The 18795-nt window shown below is 48.5% G+C and overlaps 2 protein-coding genes across 2 annotated transcripts in view; one reads left to right on the top strand and one right to left on the bottom strand.

The window, feature by feature from the left end:
• LOC135826118 (uncharacterized) overlaps positions 1-5233 on the bottom strand; it is a 29299-nt gene extending 24066 nt beyond the window's left edge. The window contains exon 1 of the mRNA XM_065338754.1: positions 4547-5233. The gene's annotated coding sequence lies outside the window, so the exon portion shown is untranslated. The remainder of the gene's footprint in view (positions 1-4546) is intronic.
• Positions 5234-9087: 3854 nt separating this feature from the next.
• LOC135826119 (uncharacterized) lies at positions 9088-15745 on the top strand. Its single transcript, XM_065338757.1, has 6 exons — positions 9088-9771; positions 9960-11288; positions 12770-13089; positions 14644-14706; positions 14983-15069; positions 15590-15745. Exons 1-6 carry the CDS (start codon positions 9475-9477, stop codon positions 15681-15683), a joined length of 2190 nt encoding a protein of 729 aa, XP_065194829.1. The 5' UTR covers positions 9088-9474; the 3' UTR covers positions 15684-15745.
• Positions 15746-18795: the final 3050 nt, after the last annotated feature.

Below are 18795 nucleotides of genomic sequence, written 5' to 3'. Positions count from 1 at the left end.
AACGAAATGGCGCTTTTAACCCTTTCCGTGCTAATGACGTCTATAGACGTCATGCGCACTGTACGCCAAACGACTAATGACGTCTATAGACGTCATGAGATTTGCGCAGTATATCGCTGTGCATAGATCAGTGTACAAACTTTCGTAACTCTGTCAAAAATCAGTCTATCGCGACAATCGATACACCGTTGGAAAGGTATTGAGCTCAGCTTTCCAGCAATATAAAGTTCTTCACGATAGGAGAAAGATTGACGGAGCGGCGACGGTGTGAACACAAAATTCACGGCACTGAGCGATCGTGAGTTTTTTTTGTTCGGGCGTTCGCAGTTTTCTGTTGCGTGCCAGGGGATTTCCCTTTAGTGCAGCGCATGCGTAATGGACACCAGCAAAAGCACGTGGATCTCAGCTTTGCAGCGCAGTTTGAATAGTGAAAATCGGCTGACCTGGAACAAGAAACCGAAAAAGAATGTGAGATCGAGTTGCTGTGCCTTTCCGAGGCATCGTGAAGTAGTTTCAACAGGACATAGAAGTTGCACCGCCATGCATATTGAGTTGAGAGCTACCAGGATGGATTCGCTTGGTCCTGATCTTTCCAACAAGCCCAGGATGATGAAAATCCATCCAGGCAAACTGAACTGAGAGAAAAATTCGTTCGGACATGTGAGCGAAAACGACACCAGGAGAGTCGGTGCGCTGGAAAGTCAGTTTGCTGGAGTAAAAGGGGCCAGCACGGAAAGGGTTAAAGACATTTTGCATACAAATCCCCATCTAATAGGGCGCAGTCACCCAGTTTCGGTGGAATGCCGCAAGTTCGATTGGGATTAAAGTAGGAAGGGAGCGTCTCAGCTTCCTCGGACCACGACCATTCGACTCAGCATCCCGAAGACTACAACTGGTGAAATTTTGATTTTAGCCTTAACTTCCCCTTTAACCCTTCCGTGCTGGCCCCTTTTACTCCAGCAAACTGCCTTCCCAGCGCACTGACTTTCCTGGTGTCGTTTTCGCGCACAGGCCCGAGCGAATTTTTCTCTCAATTCAGTTGACCTTGATGGATTTTCATAACCCTGGGCTTGTTGGAAAGATCAGGACCAAGCGAATCCATCCTGGTAGCTCTCAACTCAATATGCACAGCGGTGCAACTTCTACGTCTTCTTGAAGCTACCTCACGATGCCTCGGAAAGGCACAGGAACTCGATCTCACATTCTTTTTAAGTTTTTTGCTCCAGGTCAGCTGATTTTCACGATTCAAACTGTGCTGCAAAGCTGAGATCCACGTGTTTCCGCTGGTGTCCATTACGCATGCGCTGTGCCAAAGGGAAATCCCCTGGCAAACAACAGAAAACTGCGAACGCATGAACAAAAAATTCACGATCGCTAAGTGCCGTGAATTTCGTGTTCACACCATCGCCGCTCCGTCAATCTTTCTCCTGTCGCAAAGAGCTTTATATCGCTGGAAAGCTGAGCTCAATACCTTTCAAACGAACGGTGTATCGATTGTCGCGATAGACTTATTATTGACGGAGTTACCAAAGTTTGTACACTGATCTATGCACTGCGCTGTACTGTGCAAATCTCCTGACGTCTATAGACGTCATTAGTCGTTTGGCATACAGCGCGCATGACGTCTATAGATGTCATTAGCACGGAAAGGGTTAAGGGGGCAGCCTGGTCGTAAAATCCCTGAAAAATGGAATTTGTAAATTCATATCGAGTGCTACATCAGTTGAAAGAGCATGAATAGCTGCAAAATCTCTGAAAATCTTGTCTCGATCTGACCAGCCGTTCAAGAGTTATGGCCAAAAATGTGCCCTTGCAAGGAAAGATTTATTTGTTGCACGCTGTCATTTGTTGGCAGCACTGTATTTGAATGTGAGCAGACCGTGCGCAACTTGTCGTATCATGGAAACACGCGAAAGTGTGCAGAATTTTGCTCCAAGTCCAAAAAATCACGTTTTTTTTAGCCACGTATTGGGCTGCACGGCGGCGGGCTTGCCCGCCGCCGCGCAGCAGGACTTTTGCCAGCACCCTCATGACGTTGCAGATATGTGGCTTGATTACTGTAGTTGACGTTGATTTAGTGACTGGCAAGTTTGAGTCGTGTCAAGAAGTCAGGTAGGATTCAGTACTAGGCAGTAGTGGAACGTGAGTGGTAGTCTTTGCCGATTTTTGAGGGTATCCTGGATTCGGCTTGCAGCGCTGTGGAAATGGCTTGCTGTGGACGTCCCAGCACTGGATGTTGTATCAAAGGTACGACCTCGTAGCACGCCCTAAACCTAAAAAAATCAAAAATTGACTTGCGTCTGTGGGAATCTGTGAGACAACGCCCACTCGTGCCCTTGTGACAGATTCCAGGGCCACGTTGAGGGGCCCTATCCCACCACCCATGGCTGCTTGTGGACTTATTTTAGGTTTGGATCCCGCGCACGGACAGAATGGGCAAGAAAATGTGAAAAAATTGTAAATGCATTAATTTGGCTCTTGGGTGACTCGCACAACGTGGCACTATGCCGGAATTTTGAGTTTTTCCGGCCTGGAAAGCCTGTCAGTGAGGCGCAAGAACTTTGAAATAATGACCAGAGGGCCAGCATAGTGCCAGGAGTGTGTGGTGAAAATTTCACTCAAATCCATTGATAGATACCAAAGTTATGGTCAATTGAATGCCATATGAAATTTACATCCAGGCTGCTACCTTTTTAAAAAGAAAGGATTTAGGAAGGAGGAGGAAGGTCGATGCTGTGTGTATGGCGCCTCATTCGGAAAATTGCATTGTTCTACTTTCAGTACTTTCAACTGGCCATTCGTACACCAAAATGCACCAGTATTTTCCATAAGGAACTCATGTCTGGCATCCATGCAAGCTAAAGAGCAACAGAAAAACAGCACTTCTTCTCTAGAACAGTCTACTACTTGGTCCGCCCAGTTAAAATTGGCGCTTATCTTCTCACTTGGTTTTTTGGTGTTCTGCCTGTGCCAGACGGCATGGAACCACCGATTCACCATCCGAACATAACCATTGACCATTGCATCCGACGACATGGCAGCACAAACCAACACAGAAGTTGCGATCGGTTCGTTTGAGTCTTTTTGACGGAGCTGCCGCCGACGAACACTTCCGTCAGCGCAAGAAAACACTGCAACCTCCGCTCGAGTTCGTAAAATAGGTCAGGATGTTCGCATTTCAGAGAGGAGAATACAGTTTCTGTCTACTTCCAGCTGTCTGATGGCAAGGATTGTTTACCCCGGGGAGGTATAGAAAAGCTGAAAAAGCGCTTCGCGAGCTTGAATTTCAGTGCTTGCACAGTACAGCGCCTAGTGAAGGGCTATCACCAGCAAATCGCTGACGAAGAAACTGCAGCTCATGTCGATGTCTCCAGTAAGTGAGACCAATCCGGCGGCCACACTTTGAAGCTCACAGAGGACAAGGCAAAGGAGCTAATCAAAGGAAACACCAAGTCCTGAGAGAAACACTCGTGCAAAGGACTTTCAGGAAACTAGCCGAAAAGCCTGGTACACGGCGTTGTCGGTGCAGTACGCACAGGTGCTACATCAAGCGGAAGCTATCACTGCGTTGCATGTACAAGCACCAACGGCTCGCGTGGGTACGGGTGCTGATCTGCAAGTACGACAAGCGCAAGAGGCGATTTGAAAAAAGGATGATATGGCGTTGCCTTTTTGTCTCAAACAAAGTCGCATTATTGCGACGAACGGGGATAACGCTTACAGCCAACATGCGGGCAGTCTCACTCAGCTTCTGATGGGAAGGTGACAGGCACGCACTGCCTTTGAGCGTGATTCGAGGCGAGGAGAAGTGGAACAAGCTATGAAACGACCCGTGCAGCAACTGTCCGGATCGTACGTTTTGAGCTCTTCCTCCAGCGACGATAGTGGCGAGGAGGATGTGTAACTTGCTTGAATTTTCGACTGAGTTGCTTACTGACATGTAAATAATCATGTATATAGTGCTTTGTGATCGTGGCTTGCTTTCAAATATTCGTATTTCTTTCCTGAGACAAGTGTGAAGATAAGCGCCAATTTTAACTGGGCGGACCAAGTAGTATTTTAAATAATATTAACCTCTAAAGTGGATTGAGCTGCCTTCTTTCATCAGCCAAAGAACACCCAAATAAGCAAGTCAATCACATGCATGCCTTTCTAGCTTGGGTGTACTTCGGCTGCTCGTCTTCGGCGCTAAATGATTATGTTACAGTAGCGTGACTGCAATCGTGTACAGTTGAACATCGATTATCCGCACATTGACTATCCGTAACAGTTTTTTTGGGTGCACGTGCCGTAGAGTACGCACTGTGCATGTAGTGAGCCATTCAAAAAATACCAAAATTTAGAAAAGTAGCACTCTATTCTATTTACAATGTACATGTACATGTATTTACAGTGTGTTTTCTTATCCGGAACATTTGCCTTATCTGAACACCGCCTGACAGTTGTCTGCCCAGAGGTGGTCGGATAATCGATGTTCAACTGTACTAGTACTTCCCAGCCTAGAAGCAAGGCACGAAAAAAAGTATAAAAAAATAGTTGTCCTTACTTGGCTGATGCAGTTATGAGTGCAGTGAGCACGGTGACCTGACAATGCGTGTTCACCCGCTAGCGATCCAGTCATCTACTGCCTCACGCTGCTGATCGCGGTCAGTAGATCGATCTACGAGAGTGAGTCGTACTGATCGTCCCACGAAGAGGAGCGATCGACCGGTCATCCACGCTCAAGTGAAGAGTAGGGTAGGTATACTGTAGTATACGGGTGGTAGCTGATCTAGTGCCACTGCCCAGAACTGGCGCGGACAGTGTGAACAGGCTATGACTGGATCCTCCGGGCTAGTGTCACGGGAATGTTTTCCTTTCTTCGCTGACAGAGCTGCTCAACGGAATAGCCGCGGCACCCAACTGTGCTTGCTCCAATCAGTGTGGGCGCTCGATCGAAGAAGACTTGTTTGCGGAGAGAGACAGACGTACATGTACTGTGATTTGTCCCGTTCAACTACTTACTAGCTCGCTGCCCACTCGAATCCGGGACTCTATGGGTGGTGGAAGATTATCCAAAAATGAATGACCTCTCGGAATCCCGTATACATGGAAAAGAAACGTTGCTGGCTAATAAAATCAAACAACAACTGCCGCATCTGCCTCTAGCGAGAAACTAGAGCTACTTTCGATCACGAGCAAACGAAACTCTCGCTTTACAGAACTGCGCTTCGTCTTTTGTATTGTAGTGATGTGCTAGTTGATTATGTAGATTGGTCTGTCGGAGGGGATAATTATTTGAGGCAGCGATCGTGACCCCGGGGCACCTGGCCGCGGCACAGACGTACAGAGTCAGTACGACAGTGGACGACCGTCGCTGGATCATTGCCACATTGGATGGCGACGGCATAGGCTCATTACATAGACTGATAGAGTACAGTGTAGAGTACACATCCAGCGAAAAACACACGATCGAGGCTCGAGATATCGGCATGTGAAACGTATGTTTGTACACGCATGTCTACATGTACGTCCGTCGCCAGGCTAGGCCCCCCCCCCCCCACACAGGCCCCAGACCCGCCCTTGACACACGATCTGATGGTTGCAGACTTCAACGAGCGAGGACTGCATGCAGTGGCATGGTCCGCTTGCGCTGCTGGAGCGTCGATCCCATCATCCGTTTCGTTGGGCATGGCATGCATGCGTGAGGCGGATGATGAGATGGGACGGATCGCGGAGTGCATGCAGCTCAGTGCAACATGCGTCAGATCAGTGCATGCAGGAACTACCCGTGCACGCGTGACAGAGCCATGGCGCCAGCAAAGAAGTAAAATACCGAAACCTCCGGTCAGGCGCCGGCCCATTGTGACAGCCTCATGCGGCATGCATGGCGGATTCGCTCAGATCAGCTCAGCAGATCACAAGGATCGCTCGTATCAGCTCAGATGCAAGCGCATTGGACAGCCTCGTACGTGATCGTCACCATTAATTATTTGACATTACAAAAAATTGTAGAGAGGTTTTGCAGAGCGAACGTTCGCAATGAATGATTTTCGCGTTCCGGGTTGCGAAAACTATTGCGAACGTTCGCGCGAAATTTGTGTTTTGCATGTTTTTCGCTCCCAGGAATTTTCGCGTGCACTCGCTTGTTTGAGAAGTGGTCTTCATCCGAATATTTTGTCGAGTGACGGCACCCTGAGTCATGGCCTGAGACGAGAGCTCTTTGACTACCTTGTCCATAGCCGGAGACTCACAGACAAACGGGTTGGCTTTTGCCGTAATCTGGCGCATCAACACCTGAAATTCAGAAAGGCATCGCGCGTTGATGTAACCGACTCTGAGCAGTGAGAAGACGAGCAGGCAGGAGATCGGGGATGGTTCCGGAGATGAAGCAACACGGGCTGCCACAAGTATAGGAAAGCAAGCCAAGCCATGAGTAGAGATCAAGCACAAACATGAGGATTGAGGGTGGCTCACCGCGCACGAACAGTCCACAAGGTGTCCCGACATATCACCGAACGACAATTCACCGAGCGACAGTTCACCGACTGACAGCTCACCGAACGACAGCTCACCGAATACCCAGTTCACAGAATGCCCATTTCACCGAATGCACAACTCACAGAATGACAGTTCACCGAGCGGCCAATTCGCCGAACAGACATTTCACCGAAAGAAAGAAAAATAAAGAAGGACGGAGAGAATTTTGAATTTTTAAATATATTTCAAGGATTCCCCAGAGGCCTATCGAGGCGGTCTCCATTTGTGTACAGAGGTGAGCAGATCAATGAAGAACAATAGACAAGCATCGAAAATGTTGCAATCACTCCACAACGTTGAAGAATTTTGAATTTTTTAATATAATTATTTCAAGGATTCCCCAGAGGCCATTTTAAGCCTATCGAGGCGGTCTTCATTTGTGTACAGAGGTGAGGAGATCAATGAGGAACAATAGACAAGCAGCGAAAATGTGGCAATTCCAGCTAATCACTCAACAAGGTTGAAGGTCAGGTTGTGTGCAATTCCTCTGAGGAATTCCAGAGGTGGTCGTGCCTCGAATGAGTGAAGTCGGTGAAGTGTCTTTCGGTGAAATGTCTTTCGGTGAATTGTCATTCGGTGAATGGTCGGTAAACCCAAAGAGCGAACATTACTGCGAACGTTTGCATGTTTCTCGCTCCAAGAAAAGATGAAACAACACGGGCTGCCAAAAGTATCGGAAAGCTAGCACTCGCGGACCAAGCCAAGAGTAGAGATCCAGCACAAACATGAAGATTGAGGGTCGCTCACCGTGCACCAGGCTGACCAGCGGTCCACAAAGAGCGAAAATTACTGCGAAAGTTTGTTTCGCGTTTCCTGCAACTAAGTAATTAGTTACTTTCGCGTTCAAAACTGCGAACGTTCGCACGAAGTTTCGCTTTTCGTGACGTCAAACGAAAATTCGCGCGAACGTTCGCTCTGCAAAAATTCACATCATGCTGCTCAACTATTCATTTGCTATGTGGATTTCGCGCCAGGAGTGACAGTGTCCATGGCGCGCGCGGCAGGACTAAGGTCAGGAGCAAAGAGTGCAACCTGAACAGTCAGTGGTGTTATGTACACCTAGTGACCTTTAAGTCCAAGCTACCGGTACTGGACTGCTAATAAGTGCTATGCAGGATTGCCTCAGAATCAGAATCAGGACACATCGGCTTCTACTACATGTAGTAGGGACTTGGCATGATAATAACCTAACACTGGTTAAAAACCAGTATTAGATAAACCTTGTTATAGTTCACGCAATCGTTAGATTGACAGCATGAAACAAGGTGGAGGACACTGTGTTCGGAAACAGTGACCTTACTACAACCTTCCGCGGTTGGCAGATCCCCACTACTTGAACTAGTTCCAGAACTGAGTAGAACAAGCTAGTACATGACAGAATCATTGTAGTACCCTTTTCGTGCATTTTGCGTTGTCATCATTTCCATCCACTAAGCCTACCCCTCACTTCAAGGGCCCTCAGCAGTCTCCTCATCTCCCAAATCTTCTGTAGACTTCACTACCCTAGAAGGCTAGAACTCACAATGGTTCTACCCACAGTACCGCCCGATCCAGACATTCCAGAGGCCAGCCTCTCTCTCTCTCTCTCTCTCTCCCTCCCTCCCTCCCTCCCTCCCTCCCCCTCTCTCTCTCTCTCTCTCTCTCTCTCTCTCTCTCTCTCTCTTTCTCTCTCTCTCTCTCTCTCTCTCTCTCTCTCTCTCTCTCTCTCTCTCTGTCTCTGTCTGTCTCTCTCTCTCTCTCTCTCTCTCTCTCTCTCTCTCTCTCTCTCTCTCTCTCTCTCTCTCTCTCTCTCTCTCTCTCTCTCTCTCTCTCTCTCTCTCTCTCTCTCTCCCTCCCCACCCCCAGTTATGTCCTCAGCCTGTCCTCTTTTACTCTTTCATTTCTTGGTGCTGATTAAAACTAGCCTGTGACATTGTTCTAGTCATAATGATCCCAGGATACCATGCCTGCATTTCGCCAGCTGTCAGCTGCCTTGTAGTACAGTGCAGTGCCTACTCCTTGGCCACCCTGCTGTATTAAACAAGGCCATAAACATGTCATAGCTAGGCCCGTTCCGTTGAATACTCCAGCAAAAGAATAATGATAAAGCTACACGCATTCACATACCTTTTACTGTCTTCCTCCCTCTCTCTTCGCGGTGCCTTGCTACTGGGAAGAAGCTCCCTTTGGATTTGCGAAATACAGCAGGCATCACTTCATCACTGCTGCTACTCGCCATCACACCAAGAATAGCAATGCATGTCATTGGCCATTGGGTTTATGCAATTTTATAATTATGGCTTTATGTCACTTTATCATTTTATGCCAATCATGGAGTCGTCACTCGTCAGGTATTTGACGACTCCCTGATGAGGTATGCCAATGACTGATTGATGCACAGATTCGGGGTCTCGACTACAAATGTAGACTCTTCATTTCGAAGCCGTTGGTCCTGAAAGGCCTGAATGCCGCGAGTTCAAAGTGCAAGTACCGGGTGCAAAGGTTGCGATCTCTGCATCGAAATGAGCCCTTACTAGCCAGGCCAGAGAAAACCGACCTGAAATCCTTGATCTAAAATAATGTAAGCCCAGGCCCAGGCATTCCTTGGTAACAAGAGAAATAAAGATTATTGGTATAAGAGAAGATCTACGCTACAGTATGTTACTGCTTGCGTTGGACCTGATTGGCATTCGACATCTCGACTCTCTTCCTATCTGGTTGCATTTGTCGACTGTCGTCATTTCGAGAAATATGAAGAGCAGGGGAGATTACGCTGGGCGAGTATTTCTTTACTTCCACCAGTATCGGTAGCTCACAACCTTCAAACACTGTAACTACTGCTTAGAAGACATTCGCAGCCAAGGTACCCGAGACCGACTTGTACCACCATTCAGTACCACTCTAGAGTGTGGTATTGTGACAGACTCAGTGGAAGTAGGACGAAACTGATCACTTGCTACATCAGCAGACCTCAGCATGGGACGCGCCAGTAAGCGGATATCCGCTGGAGCAGCTCGGGCCTCTTGCCAAGAAAAGAAATCCCTCGATCCAAATTCCAATGCTAGTGAGAGTGTTGAGGTTGCGGAAGCTAGTAGATCTACCTGCAGCAATTCGGCAAAACCTGTAGCAGAGAGTCGACCATCAGTCAGCGGCAGGAAAATCATGAAGACAGTTCGTGTCATCGCAAAGCGAGAGTGCAACAACCGTGCCACCGCTGCCAGCAAATCACTCGTTTCTGGACGCCAGTTTGCTCCTCCGTTCTCCAGACAGAAAGTGAGTGAGTCTAGTCGCTCATTCATCTAGGATGTGATTCGTAGGATGTCATCATCTAGGATGTGATTCGTACATGTACGTTTGCTAATTATAGGGGGTTCCGCAGAATCCCCCCTGGATCCGCCACTGTGTCGGGACTTGGATGAAGTTAAAATCAGATGTTTTTCTTGTTATGCTGTATTTGGTAGGGAACCTCGACACTTGCTGAACAGCCTGCCACACCACCGCATCCACTGTCAGATCTCACCAACGTAGAAGTCCTCAAGGATGCAGCAGCCATAGCAATGGGGGTGTGTAGCATTAAGACAAGTTTGAGTGAGAGCAAGCCAGCTGTCGCAGCTACACCTACAGCCTGTGAGCACAACGTGGCCAGTCTTGGTGACGCACCGCAAGCAGTCGTTCAGAGCCGTGAGCGCAATAGAACAGCTGAACGTCCATGCAAGCGCCCCATTGTCGACAACTGCCCCGATGACCTGGACAACAGTGAAGCCATGGAGACCGATAACTCACCTGATCATCAAGATCAAGCACCTGCCAGTATTTCACCCACCGTGCCTTCCTCGACTGAGCAAAAGGGAAGTGATGCAACTGACCCGTCCAAGGAAACAGAGCTGGTGGAGCCACAGCAGACACAGCCTTCTCAGTCGCTTATCACACACACGGAGCATGGTCCAGATGGCATTGACCGTCCGAGATGTGATGATGTCAACGCTATTGCATGTGATCATGAGAACAAGACATCAGCGCCAGCCAGCCAGCCACTTGGAAACCTGGAGGCTGCCACAGTGCCCAAGACTCAGGGTCACATACCCTCACGACTGTCTGTCTCACTGGCGGGCAACAGTCCGAAACTATCCATTCCCAGCAACCATCGAGCCATTCCTGTCCACGGTGACATTCCACCCAGCACTGAAAACTCAGATGGCTCGAGAACGAAGAACACCACTGGAAGTGATCCTAGCCTGATGGCCGTTGAAGAGCCAGGCCTTTCAGTGGTTCTAGCAGATCAGGAGACCGCCGGCCGCGACAAGCCAGATGCCGTCGAATCAGAACACGCTACAGTGTTGCTCTCCCCCGGAATGCAAGATCCCAACAAGGACACGAGGACACTGCAGAAGGGTAATCGGCATGTCGCCACTGTGCCACATGGTGCTGTACCAACAGAAGGGCAAGGAGAGCAAGCAGCTAGTGATGGCGGTGACACTGCACCGCTGCGGCACGCTGCTGAAGTGGATTCATCCGGTTGTCTCGCAACAGCCAGTAGTGAACCCAGAGAAAATCAGGCTCCAGATCCTTTGGCGGCCATTGTGAATGCAACTGTCTCAGAATCAGTATCAACTGTTGGTGCTCCAAGCGAGACTTCTTCAACGGATACAAACTGCCCTGCATCCAGTACTGCCCAGCCACAATCTTTAATTGCTAAGCATAAAGTGGAAGGGAGTGCTGACATAGTGAATGACAATGAGGCAAGGGCTATCTCTACTTCACCGAATTCAAGTCAGCAGACGTTCACAAAGGTAATTCAACTGTCTGTTGCTAAAGAGCAGTGCAGCCCTCCCGGTGTGTGTGTGTGTGTGTGTGTGTGTGTGTGTGTGTGTGTATGTGTGTGAATGTGTGTGAATGTGTGTACATGTGTGTGCATGTGTGTGTGTGTGTGTGTGTGTGTGTGTGTGTGTGTGTGCACGTGTGTGTGTGTCTGTGTGTGTGTCTATGTGTGTGTGTGTGTGTCCCATATGGTGTTGTGGTATGTGCAGTGATTTCCAATCGAGAGGGTGCAGATTCAATTCCCGACTATTATAGTCGCACAAGTCTCTTTCTTCTCTTTCTCAGTCTCCTCCTGACTTTTCTTTCATTATCCTGGGTGGTTACCAACAGCCAGTGTATGCCGGAGTATGTGGTGTGATGTATATGTCGGAAAAAATGAAAAGACCAAACAGTAAGAATTCACTGGCCAAAAAAAACCACTTCTAGCTGTGTGGCGTAGACCAGGCTGAATAGTGGTGGTCATTTCTTCAGCCATGCAAGCTGTTGAATGGTGCAATCCCAGCACAAGTTGCTTTGGCTTCTGCTGCAACATCGCTATCATCGTCTCTGGCGATGGGCATCAAAAGGTCAAAGGTCAAATGTGTGTGCGTGCCTGTTTGTGCTTGCGTGTCATTCAGCAGAAGACGCCGATTTATGCAAACCTTTAGACAAGTACCAATGACCATCAGTACAAATCTTTCCCGCTCTATTTGCCAGCACACCAGACACATCTGGGGGCGTCACCGTGGCATACCTGCCAAGTATCCAGATTTTTTCGGGATTAACCCGTAATTTTGGATGAACTCCTGCGATCCCGAAATTCCTGTCGATTATCCCGAAATTCACTGTACAAGAAACAAGCTTGATATTGTACTTGGAGCACTTCAAATGACTTGTCACAGGCCAGTAGTTGTCCTTATTGATTCCGGACCGCCGTAGCCTGCAGTACCAGTGGATCTACTAGTGCTCCTTCCATGAGCAGTCTCTGAAAAACCTCCGTTTTTGAGTCTAGAGTATGTGTAAGTGTGATCCGATGATCACCATCAATCATCTATCGAACATTAATGTTGGTGCCATCAAAGTTGAAAAAGGATTTTTTGGTAAAAATATGACATAATATGGCAAATCCCGCGATTTTGCCATGGCGATCCAGAAAAAGCACTCTCAGTACTTCGCAGGTATGCCATGGTCACGGGGCAGTGGAGAGTGGTACGACCGGGGTCAGGGGTGTCACCGGGGGAAATCATAACGGATTTTTCCGGCCCCCGGGGCACATTTTTAGCGCTCCACAGGCGCTCAGGGCGGATCATACCGTACTGGATGAAAAGTGGTACGGCCATGGTCGTACTGATCGTACCGAGTGTGACACCCCTGACATCACACATCGCATATTTCATAAAACTTTTCTAATTACTAAGTCTCTTACCTAGAGTAAGGCAGTTTCCCATTTCATTTTACCTGTTGATCTGATTAGCCACATCGCAAGATTATTCCCATCCAGTCGCAAGCAGCAGTCCCAGAGCCAGCCACTGAAGATCCTTTATCACCGAACGGTGCGTCTCCGGGGCTCGCGAAGCCAGCGTGTTCGAATCAAGCTGAGGACATGTCGAAGGCAACCGAAGCAAAATGGAAGAGCTCACCGGCTAACGCAGCACCTCCACTGATAGATGCATCGCCAGTGGCAACATCATTGGCAGAGCACTGCACCCAGAGTGGCCAATGTTGTTCTGTGATGGGTGAATGCCTGGATGCTGTACTGGAATCACTGAATTCCGTCAAGCCCGAGCACCTAAGGTAAGCCAGCAACTACATGACTTGTAGTTGTGGTCATTCATTGTAAGAGCGTTAAACAAGCAAGACCGCATGGGCAGCTGCTGCTGGTGGCGGTGGTGGTGGTGGGGTGGCGGTGGGGGTGCTGGTGCTGATGGTGGTGGTGCTGATGCTGATGGTGGTGGTGGTGGTGGTGCTGGTTGCGATGGCAATGGCGACAGCGGTGGTGGTGGTGGTGGTGGTGGGTAGTCTGGAGCTAGGGAGAAATTGCTTTTTGTTGAAAACACAAACCATCACATAATGTTGCTTCGTTCTGCATACTGATGTGAACAGCCCACTGGTCATTGAATAGTCAGTTAATGCGTAGGCGAGCGGTTAAAGACAAATCATACCGATCATAACATAGCGGCAGAGCTCCGTGGACCTATAGCAAAGGACCCTGGTTTGAGTCCTGGTGATGACAGACGATTTTTTCCTCAGCCTTTTCCTTCCCTTCCCTTTTACTAGTGCAAATCACAACGACACATTTTATGCAGACAAGTTTTAATTTAAAGAGAATGCCAGGAAAATGTTGAGTCACCTCCACCATTAAACTGCGCTCTTTAGCCGACTAGACCCTCCTGCACACAACCATCACCATTGCGAGGACACTTCCGTAGACGATATTGATAAACTCCTTCAGACAGCTGTTTCGCTAATACATAGCTCATCAGTGAAGGTAGATGTTGAATGATTAAAAAATATAGACCAAACTGCTATTATATAGGGGGTTTCCACATACAAAACTGGCATAGCTGAGGTGATAACGCGGGAAAAAGAAAAGTGTGAAGTACTGTTGACGCGCATGGGACATGCATGCAGCGTCGGAAATTCTGCGTTCGCAGGCCTTCATGGCGCTCGGACAACTGCAATACTAGTACACAGACTCTCACTAGCTACATAGTACTCTGATTCTGGCACGTTATTTCTGCATTGAATAGTGATTGATTTTCCGCGCCGAATTTCCGACGCTGCATGCATGTCCCATGCGCGTCAACAGTACTTCACACTTTTCTTTTTCCCGCGTTATCACCTCAGCTATGCCAGTTTTGTATGTGGAAACCCCCTATATAATAGCAGTTTGGTCTATATTTTCATTCAACATCTACCTTCACCGATGAGCTATGTATTAGCGAAACAGCTGTCTGAAGGAGTTTATCAATATCGTCTACGGAAGTGTCCTCGCAATGGTGATGGTTGTGTGCAGGAGGGTCTAGTCGGCTAAAGAGCGCAGTTTAATGGTGGAGGTGACTCAACATTTTCTTCAATGGCCGAGAGCTCTGTCGCACCCTGTAATAATAGAATGCCAGGAGTCACTCACAGCCTTCCCGCTGTTGGAACTGAAATGCATTTGGTTACGAAATAAGCTGTGTTTTTGAGCAAATGGCCTATGGTTTGGTTTAGTTTTAGAAAAGTAGCGGCAGTTGCTGAATTTTTTCCCATATAGGCATGAAAGTCTAGATTGGAATTGATTCTGATTTGCCTTTTGTTTCCTATGTGGATCATCGTGGGTTTTTCCCATTTTTCGTGCTATTCTAGCGCTCAGACACCCAGTGTTCATAACACACTTGAAGTGCTGCTGGCTGACGTGACCGAGCTAAAGTGAGTTAATTTGTTTGAGGCCATTGCCTATTTTTGCTGAGGGGTGAGGATTGGGGTAAATCGGAAAAAAAAGTGCATTGGTAGGATAGAAAAAATGTTGGAATCACAATTAAAAAGTGTCTTGCTGCAAGAGATCAGGGGAGGGGGATATTTTTCATCTTGGATTATGACTGCAGTTGAAAAAAGCATGGCATCCAAAGTTACATCAATCTATCCATTTTCTATGTACATATGCATGTATGTGTATTGGCTCTCTGCTACCCACCCGACTGCTAGCAATACCATCATGTCTGTACATCGGCGACTGGAAGCAATCAAGCGACGGCACGTATCCAAGGCTAGAACCGTCTCAGCCAGTCGAAGGTGAGCGTGCAGTGTTGGTTCTGAGTTCGATGGTCAGTGTGTGATCCTAGTTCTCCATTAACCACACTCTTTCCAACTTCTCTCTCTCTTTCTCTCTCTCTCTCTCTCTCTCTCTCTCTCCCTCCCTCCTCCTCCTCTTCCTCCTCCTCCTCCTCCTCCTCCTCCTCCTCCTCCTCCGCCTCTTCCTACTCCTCTCTCTATTTATCCATGCATTATTTTATCCATCAATCCATCAATCCATCCATCCACCCATCAATCTCTCTATCTATCAATCAATCCATCTATCTATCTCCCTCTCGATTGATTGAACTCCTGCAAAACACGGAAGACAGGGTTAGAGGTTCAGTTACAGCTGTTGGTGCATTGCAACACGACGTCGTGCTTTTCTTTGTACGGAATGTGTACGCGTTGATGCTGCATGTGTGTGTATGTGTGTTGCTATTGTGTGGAAAGTCTTCGCCGGGATGTCTTCGGCATATCTCCTGGAATAAAGCGACGTTGGTGTTGTGTTTTCTTGCAGGGCTAGGCAGTATGTGCCATACCAGCGTAATGTGGCCACACACACAGCAAGTTCAGGAACAGCCAGTTCTGCAGGTGCCATGTTCCCATTCTGAAGCCCTCGTCAAGCCAAGCAACGGGTCGTTACCTAGTGTATACATACATCACGGTACATGTATATCTCTCTCCTGCGAGTCACAGAGTACCACGCGTCTGGATTGTTGTAGCTAATACTAATAGTTTCATGCCAGATACAACCAGTTACAGCAATCCAGGCGAGTCGTACTCTGTGACTCGTGTTACTGCTCTGCTTCTGCATTGAGCACTCTATCGAACCAGAGGACTCCGCTCTCTGTATATCTCTCTCCTCAGAGGAGATGCTGATGTGGCATCTGCCTTCGGGGACCTCACAATCTCTGGACCAGTTTGGGCTGATCATCGGATCATGGGTGGACTGTTCATTGACGCGACACCACATGCCTAGCCGAATTAGCTACATCATACTTGTTGCACTACTATAAAAAATAAAAAAATAAAAATTAATTCACGGTTCGCGTGAGACTCGGCCAAAGGCCCAGTTTTCCGCATCCGCAGGAACGCCACCACCCTCTTGGATCAAGGCGCAGATGCAGCTCCTAAGCGGTGGGAGGTCAGTAGATCAGACCCACCACAAAGTGGTCAAAGACCGAAATCCCATTCACTGCATCCATGTTTCCCTCGTGCCAACAAAAATTCGACGCGTATTCAATTATTTTCGGCTCTTTAAGGCCTGGGCTTTTTTGTCTGGAATTGTTTTCTTGCAAAGCTCCGTGTGACAGTGTGTACAGGCAGTAGCAGAAAAGGCTGAAATTTCAATGCGGCCGAAATGTGTTCCAGACCTGGGAGGCCGAAATTTTATAAACGCCCAGAGAATTTGTAGGGGAATTGTGTGTGTGCGAAAATCTGTAGACTTACAGTATGCTACCGCAGATGGCTGGTCTCTATACTGTAGAATGGGTAATTTTTGCGTTTTCCCATTGTCAACCGGTTAGCGACGTTTTATTCTAGCGATTTGCAGCGATTTTACTCACGCCGAGTCACGGATCACCAGTGCACTACTAATGTCTCAGCGGATTAGCGACTTGAAACTTTAGCGAAAATGAGTCGATCGCTAAATTCGCTAGGGTTTTTACGTCGCTAAAAATACCCGTTCCACAGTACTAGGCCGATGCACAGTGAGCACCAGCCCACCAGGCACCAGCAACTACTTTGAAGACTCAGGATGATTTCGGTCACAAACTCCCATGGTACCGTACATGCAGGTACTAGGTAGGCCAATCTAAACCAGCTAACATGATCGGAAAGATGATAAGAAGAATTCAAGGTCAACACAGGCTATTATTAGCGAGCAGCATTATCTTGCCATAGTTACTTAGAAAGCCGGCTAAAATCTCAGAATCTTAACCAGTTGAGGATGGTTAGGTTGTCGGCCACCTGTAGATATCCCACAGACTGTTTAGGAGAAGCTGATGACCAGTACCACAGGCTCTCGCATGACGCGGGTTACCAGCAGCCCATTGTCCATCATCATTATGTCTGCACACGCATAATTATGTACACAGTTCTATACTACAGTTATCGCCCCTCCCCCCCGAGACACACACATCATAGCACTGTAGAATGGGGTTGCATTTTTGTTGTTTTGCCATGTGATTATGCAATCACCATTGTGAAACGAGGGTTGCCTGCTGCTCCTCGTTGATAGTATTAAAAAAAAATTCAAGCCCACCTGCTGCTGCTAGCTACCAGAACTGATGATGACACTGCGATCGCCACCTCCAACTGCTGAGGTGCCTCATTATTGAAGGCAGTACTCCTCTCCTTCCCTGCAACAGATACATGTAAGTCTGAGTCGGGCGAGTGTGCCATGGGCCCGATAATCTTCTTTACTTATAAAGAAGAGGCACCTGTGACGTTTGTCTGTGTGTGTGTGTGTCACGCTCCTTATAAAGAAGAGGCACCTGTGACGTGTGTTTTTGTGTCACGCTGAAGCGCTGCGGAGCAGCGCTGCCCTGAGCACAGTGTAGCTAGCGGCGCGCGGCCGCAGAAGCACTGAGCACGCGAAGCGTGCGAATCGTGTAGCTAGCGGAAGCAGCCACAGAAGCACTGAGCACGCGAAGCGTTCGAATCGTGTAGCCACCACCAAGTGCTGAGCACCCGAAGCGTGCGAACAGTGTAGGTGGTAGCGACTACGATCAGTAGGTCTACGAGTAGCAGCAGCAGCCGCGAGCAGAAGCACTGAGCACGCGAAGCGTTCGAATCATGTAGCCACCTAGCCTAGGCTGCATAGGTAGCACTAGCAGCCGCGCGCACAAGCGCTGCGGACCACGTGAACCGTTCTCTGCAAATAGAAACATCTGCAACAAAAGGATACAAAACATCTGCACTGACTGCACTCTGCATCGCCATCTGATCTGCACAGTGAAGATCGAAGAGCGCATCGCACTTTTGTTCGTAAGTTTATGAATTTTTTGAGCCGCTTCATCCGCCACCAGCTGACCAGGTGATGGACAACCCTGACCAGCCTCCCGGAGGCGTAACATACGTCCCTCCTTCTCCTTCCAACCATGAAGAACCTCCCTCACCAGGATCTAGGACTTCAGCGGTCTGGCCACCACCACGTGCTGAGCACGTGTGCTGTTCATGTACTTGCTTCACCCGCATGCCACATTCGGCCAGGCAACGCTGGGCGGCCTGGGGTGCTGCTATCTGATCTGCAGTGAAGAGCGCATCGCACTTTAGTTCGTAAGTTTATGAATTTTTTGAGCCGCTTCATCCGCCACCAGGTGATGGACAACCCTGACCAGCCTCCCGAAGGCGTAACAGACGTCCCTCCTTCTCCTTCCAACCATGAAGAACCTCCCTCACCAGGACTTCAGCGGTCTGGCCACCACCAAGTGCTGAGCACGTGTGCTGTTCATGTACTTGCTTCACCCGCATGCCACATTCGGCCAGGCAACGCTGGCCTGGGGTGCTGCTAGTATTATTATATCGATAGAGACCTTCCTCAAGGTGCATAATTATAGCCCTCAGCTATAGTTATGTACAAACTGATGTGTCTGGCAGGGCCACCGCAACTAACGTCGCTGGTCCCCCCCCCCCCCACAGCTTCCTCCACGAACATGTCCTCGAACTCGGTCCGACCACTCGGTGCGCCACGAGTCTCAGCTACAGAACGTCCTCCCGGCT

This window comes from Sycon ciliatum, chromosome 10 (genome assembly GCF_964019385.1).
Source record: "Sycon ciliatum chromosome 10, ocSycCili1.1, whole genome shotgun sequence".
Taxonomy (NCBI): domain Eukaryota; kingdom Metazoa; phylum Porifera; class Calcarea; order Leucosolenida; family Sycettidae; genus Sycon; species Sycon ciliatum.
The sequence above is the reverse complement of the archived record's forward strand: the minus strand, read 5'-3'. Positions and strand labels throughout refer to the sequence as shown.